The sequence below is a fragment of the Gopherus flavomarginatus genome, chromosome 9 (assembly GCF_025201925.1).
Source record: "Gopherus flavomarginatus isolate rGopFla2 chromosome 9, rGopFla2.mat.asm, whole genome shotgun sequence".
Classification (NCBI taxonomy): Eukaryota; Metazoa; Chordata; order Testudines; family Testudinidae; genus Gopherus; species Gopherus flavomarginatus.
In genome coordinates this window covers 75,309,565-75,322,000 of record NC_066625.1, presented here as the reverse complement: position 1 = coordinate 75,322,000, position 12,436 = coordinate 75,309,565, and the positions used below count along the sequence as shown (strand labels likewise).

Sequence of the window (12,436 nt, the reverse complement as noted above, 5' to 3'; positions counted from 1 at the left end):
AGTCTGTAGCAGTGCATGGGATTCTTCCGTCTTAAGTGCAGGACTCTGCACTTGTCCTTGTGGAACCTCATCAGAATTCTTTTGGCCCAATCCTCCAATTTGTCTAGGTCAGTCTGGACACTATCCCTACCCTTCAGCATATCTACCTCTCCCGCCAGGTTAGTGTCATCCACCCATCATCCAGATCAGAAACTTTCTGAAACTCAGGTGTTATATACACATTTTTACTAACTTTGGGCCATTCCAACTTCCATAAGAATAAATGGGAATTGGTTTTGATAGGAGTCGGAATGGGCCCCGGGCTCTAAATTAGCATCATAGTCTCATTTCCTGAACTGCGCCTAAGGCAGGTTGTGCTACTGGTTTAAAAGAAAAGGAAGCGTAAGTATGTGGGTGCTGACAACATTACTAATAAAACACATTGTAGGCCTTGTCTACACTGGTGGTGGCATGTCTGATACGTGTAGCTACATGTCACAGTGAAAAACAGGCTGTGTCCACACTGTTGTGTGCAGCCACAAGCAAGCTTGTAGAAATTTTGGTGGTGCCCAGAACCCGCCCCCCAACTCCGCCCCCCCAAAACTCCACCCCTACCTGTCTAAGGCTCTGGGAGGGGGCCTGCGGGGAGGGAGGTCTGGGATGCAGGTCCTGGGCTGGGGATTAGGGTGCAGGAGGGGTGCAGGCTTTGGGATGGAGTTTGGGTGCTGGGTGCAGGCTCTCGGCTGGGAAAGGGTGCGTGTGTGTGCAGGCAGGGGTGAGGGGTGCAGGCTTTGGGATGGAGTTTGGGTGCAGGCTCTGGGCTGGGGATGGGGGCATAGGAAGGGGTGAGGGCTGCAGGCTCTGGGAGGGAGTTTGCGGGTGGGAAGGGGTGTGTGAGAAGGGGGAGGGGTGCACGCTCTGGGAGGGAGTTTGGGGATAGGAGGGAGTGCAGGGGTGAGGGCTGTGGGGCTGAGGATGAGGGGTTCATGATGTGGGGGGGCTCAGGGCTGGGGCAGAGGATTAGGGTACGAGGGGATGAGGGTTCTGGCTGGGGCTGGGGGATGACGGGTTCATGATGCAGAAGGGGGCTCAGGGCTAGGGCAGAGGGTTGGGGTGTGGGGTAAGGGTTGTGAGGCTGAGGGGTTCATGATGTGGGGGGGCTCAGGGCTGGGGCAGAGGATTAGGGTGCGAGGGGATGAGGTCTCTGGCTGGGGACGAGGGGTTTGGGGCGTTGGAGAGGCTCAGGGCTAGGGTGGAAGAGCAGGATAAGGGCAGCCTGCCTTGCCATTAGTGCAAGCAGCAGACAGCAGTTCTGCCGAGAGCCGTTCTACTCCGGCAGCATGAACAGGCAGAGGAGAGGCGCCGCGCTGCTTTCTGTCAGGCAGGGACGCAGCGGGGGGTGGGGAACACTCAGGGGAAGGGGTGGAAGGCCGGGGCTGGGATCTGCTCCAGGCAGGGACGTGGCGGGGGGGAGGCCCGATCCAGGCAGGGCCAGGGAAGAGACCTAGCTCCAAATATTGCTGGAGCAGGACACTCGGCCCTGAATATTCCTGGTGCCCGAGCACCTCAAATGTATATAACCTGCCGCCTATGGCCACAAGTGGCAGTGAAAGCCTCTGGCTACGGAGAGCTGCTGGAGCCTTTTCCTGCTGCCTCTCCCCGCTGCCTGAGTCTTTCACTGCAACAGGCAAAGGCTCTGTCAACTCCTTGCTATTGGAACCTTTTCCTGCAGTGGGGAAGGACTCAGACAACAGGACACTACACTTCTAAAACTAGCAGCATAGATGTGGAAGCAGGGGTTGGGTGTGCAGAGAGCCATGTAGGGTAAATATCCTAAGATTCTGGCATGCCTTTAGTCTACTTGCCTAAGCACTGCCTCACCATCTACACTGTTATTTATACCCGTGCTAGGGGAGCTGTGCAGTGTACGTACACTACACATCACCATAAGTCTAGACATAGCCTCAGAGAAAAAGTCTGAGTCAGTTAAGGTCTACCAGCAGGGCCAGTGCAACCATTTAGGCGAACTAGGCGGTTGCCTAGGGCGCCAAGATTTGACGGCGCCAAAAAGCGGCGCCCTCAAAAAAATTTTTAAATGGTTGCAGCCGCTGCTGCTGGAGAGGCAGTCTGAGCTGCAGCGGGCAGCCCAGGGCGCCCCCGGGGTCAGCGCGCAGCTGCTGCAGCCTGGCAGCCTAGGGCGCCCCCGTCAGGGAGCCGCCGCGGCAGCCCAGCAGCCCAGGGCGCCCCTGGGATCAGTGCGCTGCCGCGGTAGCCCGGGGCGCCCCCGGGGTCAGGACGCCACCGCGGCAGCCCGGGGCGCCCTCTGGGGTCAGGGCGCCGGCGCGGCAGCCCGGCAGCCTAAGGCGCCCTCTGGGGTCAGCGTGCCGCTGTGCGGCAGCCCAGGGCGCCCCCGGGATCAGCGCGCCGCCACGGCAGCCCGGGGCACCCCCGGGGTCAGGGCGGCAGCCCAGCAGCCCAGTACGCCCTCTGGGGTCAGGGTGCCGGCGCGGCAGCCCAGGGTGCCCTCTGGGGTCAGCGCGCCACTGCGCGGCAGCCCGGGGCGCCCCCGGGATCAGGACGCAGCCGCGGCAGCCCGGCAGCCCAGGGCGCCCCCGGGGTCAGGGAGCCACTGGCAGCCCAGCAGCCCAGGGCAGCCCTGGGGTCAGCACGCTGCCGCGGCAGCCCAGAGGTTCAGGCTGACGGTGGCTGCGCTGACCCAGGGGAATCCCTGAGCTGCAGGCAGAGGCTCAGAATCCCTCTCCCTCCCAGGGCAGGGGCTCCAGCCTCTGCAATTTTTCTCGTTGCCCGGCGCGGGCGCCGGTGGCTGGGCAGAGCTGCGAAGCTCTGCTTAGGGCACGTGGCAGGGGCCCTGCGACAGGGGTGCAACACCAGGGCTTCGCTTCTGGAGGAAAGCCAAGGCTGCCCCCTGGCTCAGCCTCCACATCAGCCCCAGCGTGGGGAACGGAGAAGAAAAAAGCCTCAGCAGTGGTCTGGTGGAGCAGAGGAAGAAAGAGGACCCTAGCGCTCATGCATTGGGCAAGGTAAGCAAGTGCCTCCCCATGGGTCAGCCTCAGGTGCCTGTGCTCCTGCCCCCTTGGTCCTTAGCTGGTCCCTGCTCCTGCTCCCCTTGTGCCTGGACAGCTGGAGAGAACAGCAGCCTGCAGAGCTGAGCTGCCCCAGTGCCCCCAGGCACCCCCCTGACTCCATCCTCCCCACAGCCCTGACCCCCAGCTCCGAGCCTAGTCCTTCTGAGCTGGAAACCCCCTCGACCTCATCCCCCCACAGCCCTTACCCCCAGCTCCGAGCCCAGTCCCTCTGAGCTGGAAACCCCCTCGACCTCATCCCCCCCACAGCCCTGACCCCCAGCTCCGAGCCCAGTCCCTCTGAGCTGGAAAACCCCTGACCCCATCCCCCCAACAGCCCTGTCCCCCAGCTCTGAGCCCAGCCCCTCTGAGCTGGCATTTGGGGCAGGGGGGGCGCAAGATGGAATTTTCGCCTAGGGCACAAAATATCCTTGCACCGGCCCTATCTACCGGGAATGAAAATAGCGTTAGAGTAAAAAAAAGAAGAAATAAAATACGATTCTAAACACACGTCTCTAAGACTGGAGAAAGTTCAGTGATATATAGTATATGGGAAATAGCACAGGTTAATGCAATTAAAAACTGGGAGCAGAGTTAAGGGTGCATGTGCAGCCCTAGGCTTTGTCATTTCTTGACTCTAGAGAGCTGAACTCTGAAACCTAACCACTTTCCTAATCATTTTTTTTGGTACAGAATGTTTACCACAATTCAAAATGAAACTCTGAAATTATTGCAATTTATGACTTCTATAGAGAAATAACCTGCCAAAAAGGTGTTTAAGCCATGCATGAGTAGGAAGTCAGTGGCATTTTCAGCTGCAGATAATTTTATAGCTATTAAAATTTATATTTATGATCCAACAGTAGAGCAAAATGTCTTGGCTAAGGAGGCTTCAACCTCACCAGAAAATAAATCAGTTAACTGACTGAGAAATACCACACAAAGCTCTTGAACCTGAAATATTTATTTTTTCCCCTCCTAACCTTTCTTTCAAGTCATCCAAGCAGCGCTGGAGATGGACTTCTCCTGCTGTAACTAATACATGCTCTCCTGTCTCCTGGATTAAAACTTGGACACATGGATCAGCTTGGTTTAAAAGTTTCATTCCTCTGACCAACTGAGGCATCTCACCTAGGAAGACAGAAATAAACCACTCTTAATAAACTACTATTGAAGAAACAAATATTTGTATCAAGACATATTTTGGGGTAAAGAGAAAAATGTAGACGATACTTTTTAAGACAGCACCAACAGAATACAGAATAAGTCTGATTAGGGGAGAATTAACATTTTTTTTAATCAGTAAATGTTGGTAAAAGTTGATTTCATCACATGCATTCAAACCAATGAAAAAATATTATGATGATGATGATCAAAATTTACAGACAGACAAAGTAAGAAAAATGCTGCTCGAAAACTTAGAGTTTGATTTAAGGATATTTACTTTGTATATGTTGACAGTTTGTGCTTTGACTGTTATAAAGCCTTAACTTTTTGAATCTGAATATTTACTGTCATTAAATGATGATAGTCTGTCCTACCTATAATTTCCTGCAACTGAAAATTTAAATAAAAATAAAAAATACATAAAAATAAACATCAATATTATCTGTTGAAATTAAATAAAAAAATATAAACTGATTTCTACCCTAGCCAAGTTTAGCAACACTGAATACCCTGAACTCAGTCCTGAGGTTCTTTCTTACCACTGATTATGAACTAAGTAAAAACTGATCAAGAACCTCAGGATTTGGCCCCTTATTTGTACTGATTGTCAAAAGATAATATACACAATGCTAAATAGATACGTTTTTATTTGTCAAAAAGTAACACCACCATCTTATTTACGAAAAGCTAATTTAAACTATTCTTATTCCTATTGCACATACACACAAAAAATGATTTGCAAAAAACTGTACTTGCAAACCTATATGATGCTACAAAAAAGTACTCAGATTTAAATAATACTGTATCATCATTACTAATATCCAAACAGAAATCTTCCAGAAGCACTACTGAAAGGGAGTAAGACTGAATGAAACACAGAATGGATTTAAATACACAAACTGGAAAATACTGAGAGCTATCAAGCTGTGATAATCCGAAAAAGGGAAAACTTCCCCAACTATGAGATTTTCATTATTTTGTATGAAATACATAACACAATTTTTAAGAGGAAGATGCTTTAAGAACAGAACTGTCTTAAAATTAATGTCTCAGAGGGGTAGCCGTGTTAGTCTGGATCTGTAAAAGCAGCAAAGAATCCTGTGGCACCTTATAGACTAACAGACGTTTTGGAGCATGAGCTTTCGTGGGTGAATACCCACTTCTTCAGATGCTAGAACAGGGCCTCATCCTCCCTGATTGAACTGACCTCGTTATCTCTAGCTTGCTTGCTAGCATATATATACCTGCCCCTGGATATTTCCACCACATGCATCTGAAGAAGTGGGTATTCACCCACGAAAGCTCATGCTCCAAAACGTCTGTTAGTCTATAAGGTGCCACAGGATTCTTTGCTGCTTTTAAAATTAATGGAAAATTAGGGAATAACCCTCCAGATGAGTGAGACATGGCATGTGTATGCTGCAGTTGTGTGGAGAATTTTTTTAAAAAAGTACCTCATATGTAAGTAGATTTTCACAAGGTAATTACCACAATTGGAAAGCTTTAATTGTTTTTCTCTTTTCTTATTTGACATACCAGGCAGATAATACACACCGATTTTCTATGATCAAATGTTCATATTCCAAGGAAGAGTCTGACACCCTGTTTGTTGTTTGCTCCCAGAGGTTATTAAAACAAATATGACTTTACTCATTTGTGCTAAGTTCATAAATGTACAAGATAACGTGGGAAGCTGGATAAACTGCAAAAAAGGGAAAAAAAATGAGGAGGTGTTTCTTCAGGCCATATGCCCTAGAATTCCAGGTTTTTGTTCAGCATCTTCAGTAATTGACTCCTCAGGAATAGATAAGTAGGTAGGCTTGTTTTGAGAGCAGATGGAAATTCTACATGAAGATTTTGACATGGTGTGCAGGACTTGCACCCAGTGTAAACATTTACAGGGACTTTTATCAATAATTATATTTATTATTAACAATAATTTTATCCAAATTAAAAAACAGCTGCCATTTCGGAGCAGATTAAAAGGAAAACTTCTTTCTAAAAACATCTAAGTGGTAACTGCTAGAGGTAAACAACATTACTGAAATTGATTTGAATGTCTTCCTACCAAAAATACTTTGCAGGATGAAGTAAGAGTTTTACACAAGATAAAGTCTTCATGTGTTAGTATAAATGAATTAACGATGGACCCATCCCTAAACTCAGTGGATCTAGAAAATTTCAATCCTGAACACTTCCAAAATTGCATGAACACCTGCAGGATGCATGAGATGTTCTTATTTAAGGCCTCATCTACATTATGCGTTTAAGCCGATTTTAGCAGCGTTAAACCGATTTAACGCTGTACCCGTCCACACGAGGCCCTTTATATCGATATAAAGGGCTCTTTAAATCGGTTTCTGTACTCCTCCCCAATGAGAGGAGTAGCGCTAAAATCGGTACTACCATATCGGATTAGGGTTAGTGTGGCCGCAAATCCACGGTATTGGCCTCCGGGCAGTATCCCACTGTGCACCACTGTGACCGCTCTGGACAGCAATCTGAACGTGGAGGCACTGGCCAGGTATACAGGAAAAGCCTCGCGAACTTCTGAATTTCATTTCCTGTTTGGCCAGCGTGGAGCTCTGATCAGCACAGGTGACCACGCAGAGCTCATCAGCACAGGTAACAATGCAGTCTCTTGAGAATCGAAAAAGAGCTCCAGCATGGACGGCACGGGAGGTGCTGGATCTGATCGCTATATAGGGAGAGGATTCTGTGCTAACAGAACTCCATTCCAAAAGACGAAATGAAAAAATATTTGAAAAAATTTCTAAGGCTATGATGGAGAAAGGCCACACCAGGGACTCAGTGCAGTGCAGAGTGAAAGTTAAGGAGCTCAGACAAGCCTACCAGAAAACCAAAGAAGCAAATGGAAGGTCCGGGGCAGGACCGAAAACATGCCGCTTCTACGCTGAGCTGCATGCAATTCTAGGGGAGTCCGCCACCACTATCCCATCCCTGTCCGTGGATTCGGAGGCGGGGTTGTAATCTCAGCCATGGCTGAGGATTCTGTGGACGGGGAAGATGATGAGGAGGAAGAGGAGGACAAGCTTTCAGAGAGCACACAGCACTCTGTTAGCCCCAACAGCCAGGAGCTTTTTCTCACCCAGACGGAATTACCCTCCCAGCCCTCCCAAGCCACTAGCCCAGACAGTGAAGCCCTGGAAGTGACCTCTGGTGAGTGTACCTTTGTAAATATAAAACATAGTTTAAAAGCAAGCGTTTTTTAATGATTGATTTACCCTGAGGGCTTGGGATGCATTCGCGGCCAGTACAGTTATTGGAAAAGTTTGTTAACATGTCTGGGGATGGAGCGGAAATCCTCCAGGGACATCTCCATGAAGCGCTCCTGGAGGTATTCCAAAAGCCTTTGCAGAAGGTTTCTGGGCAAGGCAGCCTTATTCCGTCCACCATGGTAGGACACTTGACCACGCCATGCATGCAGCAAATAATCGGGTATCATTGCATGACAAAGCATAGCTGCGTATGGTCCCGGTGATTGCTGGCATTCAAGAAACATCCATTCTTTATCTTGCTGTGTTATCCTCAGGAGAGTTATATCGTTCATGGTAACCCAGTTGAAATTCAGGAATTTAAGTAAGGGGACAGAGATGGCCATTCCTACTGGGCTGTTTGCCTGTTGCTTAAAAGAAATCCTTCCTTGCACGTAGCCAAGCAGGGGGAGGGGAGGAGGGGAATAGCGCTGAGCTTTTTCGCATTTGGCTATCAGGGATCTTCCCTGCTACCAGCCACGCGGTGGGGGGGGAGGGGAAGAGGGGTGATTAGCAGTGATCTTCCATGATACCAGCCATGTGGTGGGGGAGGGGGTATAGCGATCATCCCACAGAATTGGAGGGGGTGGGTGACTTCTGCTGCTGCATGTTAACAGGAAAGAAGCATCACTGAATGGGATTTGCTTGGTATTTGGGAAAGGAGGACACTGTGTATATGAAGGCTGCAGAAGCCGAAAGACAGTGGCTTACCATGGCCGCATGCAAGCTGAATTCTGATGCCCAGGCCTGCGTCTGTGAGATCTGTAACATCAGAGCCACAGGCACTCAATATTAAGATGCAGAATGCGACCTTGTAGTGAAATCACATGTGCTATGTAAGGTGAATAGTGTTGTTCACTGTGAAAGAGTATAACCATTGTTCTGTAAAATGTATCTTTTTAAATACTTCTCTCCCTTTTTTCCCTCCCTCATGCAGCTGCAAATTTTTCAAGCCTCCTTACTCCATCCCGAAGGCTATCTCAGATAAGGTGGAGGAAAAAGAAGACGTGAGACGAAATGTTCTCGGAAATCATGGAAGTGACCGGCAATGAAAAAGCTCATCTGAATGAGTGGAAGGACGTGGTATCAAATTACAGGAAAGATGCCAATGAATGTGAGGATAGAAGGGATGAACGTGAGGATAGGACAGACGCTCGAGATGAGAGGTGGCGGCAGGAAGATCAGCGGTGTAGGCAGGAAGATCAGCGGTGGCGGGATGCAACGCTGGGGCTGCTGCGTGATCGAACTGATATCCTCCGATGTCTGGTAGAGCTTCAGGAAGAGCAGTGGGGTCACAGAGTGCCGCTGCAGCCCCTGTGTAACCACCCTCACCCCTCACCATGTTCCATGTCTTCCTCACCCAGATGTGTAAGAACGCATGGGGGAAGGCTTCGTGCACCCGCCCACTCCACCCCCGTGGATAGCCCAACCAAAAGGCTGTCATTACTTTGAAATGTTTTTAGTGGCCTTTTCCTTCCCTCCTATCCTCCTCCCAAACCCCACCCGGGATACCTTGTCAGTTCTCTCCCTCTTTTTATAATGACTTTTTAATAAAGAATACATGATTTTTAAACGATAGTGACTTTATTTCCTTAAGCAAGCTGTAATCGAAGGGGGGAGGGTGGGTTGCTTACAGGGAATGAGTCAATTGGGGGGGGGGGTCATCAAGAGGAAACAAACACAACAGTCACACCGTACCCTAGCCCGTGATGAAACTCATTTTCAAAGCTTCTCTGATGCGCACCGCTTCCTGGTGTGCTCTTCTAATCGCCCTGGTGTCTGGCTGCGCGTAATCAGCAGCCAGGTGATTTGTCTCAGCCTCCCACCCCTCCATAAAGGTCTCCCCCTTACTCTCACACAGATTGCGGAGCACACAGCAAGCAGCAATAACAAAGGGGACATTGGTTTGGCTGAGGTCTGAGCGAGTCAGTAATATGCGCCAGCGCGCCTTTCAACAGCCAAATGCACATTCTACCACCATTCTGCACTTGCTCAGCCTGCAGTTGAACAGCTCCTGACTACTGTCCAGACTGCCTCCGTATGGCTTCATGAGCCATGGCATCAAGGAATAGGCTGGGTCACTCAGGATAACTATGGGCATTTCAACATCCCCAACTGTTATTTTCTGGTCTGGGAAGTAATTCCCTTGCTGCAGCCATTTAAACAGAATAGTGTTCCTGAAGACGTGAGCGTTATGAACCCTTCCTGGCCATCCCACATGGATGTTGGTGAAACGTCCCTTATGATCCACCAGTGCTTGCAGCACCATGGAAAAGTACCCCTTGCGGTTTATGTACTGGGTGCCCTGGTGCTCCAGTGCCAAGATAGGGATATGGGTTCCATCTATCGCCCCCCCACAGTTAGGGAATCCCATCGCAGCAAAGCCATCCACTATGACCTGCATGTTTCCCAGAGTCACCACCTTTCATAGCAGCAGCTTAATGATTGCTTTAGCGACTTGCATCACAGCAGCCCCCACAGTAGAATTTCCCACTCCAAATTGATTCCCGACTGACCGGTAGCTGTCTGGCGTTGCAAGCTTCCAGAGGGCTATTACCACTCACTTCTCCACTGTGAGGGCTGCTCTCATCTTGGTATTCTGGCATTTCAGGGCAGGTGAAAGCAAGTCACAAAGTTCCATGAAAGTGCCCTTACGCATGCGAAAGTTTCGCAGCCACTGTGAATCGTCTCAAACCTGCAAAACTATGCGGTCCCACCAGTCTGTGCTTGTTTCCCGGGCCCAAAAAATCGGCGTTCAACAGCTAGAACCTGCCCCATTACCAGCAGGATCTCCAAAGCGCAGGGGCCCGCGGTTTGAGAGAATTCTGTGTCTATGTCCTCATCACTCTCGTCGCCGCGCTGTCGTAGCCTCCTGCTCCTCCTCGCCTGGCTTTGCAGGTCCCGGTTCAGCATAGACTGCACGAGAATGCGCGTGGTGTTTACAACGTCCACTATTGCAGTATTGATCTGAGCAGGGTCCACGCTTGCCGTGCTATGGCGTCTGCACAGTTCACCCAGGAAAAAAGGCGCGAAACAGTTGTCTGCTGCTTTCACGGAGGGAGGGGTGAAGCTGTACCCATAACCACCTGCGACAATGATTTTTTCCCCATCAGGCACTAGATCTCAACCCAGAATTCTAAGGGGCGGGGAAGACTGTGGGAACTATGGGATAGCTACGGGATAGCTACCCACAGTGCAACACTCCGGAAAATCGACACTAGCCTCGGACCATGGACGCACACCGCCGAATTAATGTGCCTAGTATGGCCGCGTGCACTTGACTTTATACAATCTGTTTTACAAAACCGGTTTATGTAAAATCGGAATAATCCCGTAGTGTAGACGTACCCTATTACTCCAGGAATGGGGAACCCTTTTTGTATCGGGGCCATAGACCAACTGAAAACAGAAATGGTGGGCCATGCACATTAAACTCACCTGCTGGGGAGGGTGCCGAGACTCAGCCTCCTGCCCGCAGCATGGCGAGCTGGCACTCGCGCAGCGCCACAGGGGGGTGGGGGAGGGAAGTGAGGCACCAAGTTTCGGAAGCCACCCTGACCCCCGGCTCCCGTGTGGTGGGGAGAGACAATGCTCACTGCTCCAGCCCCACACGTGGGAAGCCCCAAGCCTCGGCACCCTAGGGCTGGATCCGCAAATGCCAGCTCACCGCTCACCCAGCTGTGGGGGGAAGCCCCAAGCCTTCACTCCCCCCTGGCCCCTCAGGTGAGTTGAAGTGGGGGGAAGAAAATGAGCAAGGGGCCGGATCTGGCCCGCAGGCCCTAGGTTCCCCACCCTTGCATTACTTAAAACACCGAGGGTATGGCTACATTTGGAATTTCAAAGCGCTACCCCGGCAGCGCTGCGGGAGCGCTGCCGCAGCAGCGCTTTGAAGTGTGAGTGTAGTCGTAGTAGACCAGTAATTTGTAACCCACTAACTTCCCTTTTGTCCTATGACTACAGGAGTGTTAACCTTGAATGGTCCCTTAGAATATGTGCTAACTACTTACGCTGAACTATTTGTTCAATCTTGTATTTAGCTGTGATTCTCTCAGTACCTTTCTCAGACCTGAAGAAGAGCTCTGTGTAGTTCAAAAGCTTGTCTGTTGAGCAACAGAAGTTGGTCCAATAAAAGATATTACCTCACCCTCCTTGTATCTCTAACTGCCCAGTAACACAGTCCAACCCTAATCTGCAGAACATGTAGTTTTAATGTTACAGAAAATTTTGTAACTGAACAGAAATTACTTTGATTCTGTCAATATTTCAGCAACAAATGGAAACTGGACAAATTGAAATATGATGAGATTACAATAAAAGTATTCTTCAGCAAAGAAGTTATTCAGTTGGAAGAAAGGTTGTCAATATGTATCAATAGACTAATGATATACCATACAAAAACCACTGTAATGCTAAAAACTCAAACCCAGGCATGTTTACATTTAACAAAACACAAGGATTTTGAAAGAACAGAAATAAAAAATCCAGATATTAGGTGGTTCCACAGCTGTGGAACTCTGAGGATAGAAAATTCATCAGGAGCAGGGGTACACAATCACAAGTTACCTGCAACTGCCAATCTATTGAGGACCGGAGATGACTGGCTCACACAGTCCACAAAGCGAGGGTGAGGCCAGGCCATTCAGCAGACATGCTGATTCAGCACCTTACCGTCAACCTCTCCTGACAGGATTGCAATGGTTGGACTTGAAAGCTATTGCCCTCTCCCCCCAAGCCAATTATGGGAGGGCTAGGGGGAGGAGGCTCATCTGGTGCTGCAAGAGTGAATCTGGCCCACTAGCTCCACTCAGCTTTATGCATGCATTTTTGTTTGATATGCAGTTAGTAACTATTTCTTTATTCAATTTAAAAGCAATATACCCTCTGTCTAATGATAATGCAGGCGTTTCAAAGATCAGGCTTAATTTTCACCCC

The 12,436-nt window shown here is 49.4% G+C and overlaps 1 protein-coding gene across 2 annotated transcripts in view; it reads right to left on the bottom strand.

The window, feature by feature from the left end:
* The window catches only part of EFL1 (elongation factor like GTPase 1), a 157,620-nt gene that overhangs the window by 34,954 nt on the left and 110,230 nt on the right, over window positions 1-12,436 (bottom strand). For both annotated transcript variants that reach the window (XM_050967801.1, XM_050967802.1), the window contains one exon: window positions 4,046-4,193. In XM_050967801.1, coding sequence (XP_050823758.1) covers window positions 4,046-4,193 — 148 coding nt within the window. The remainder of the gene's footprint in view (window positions 1-4,045; window positions 4,194-12,436) is intronic.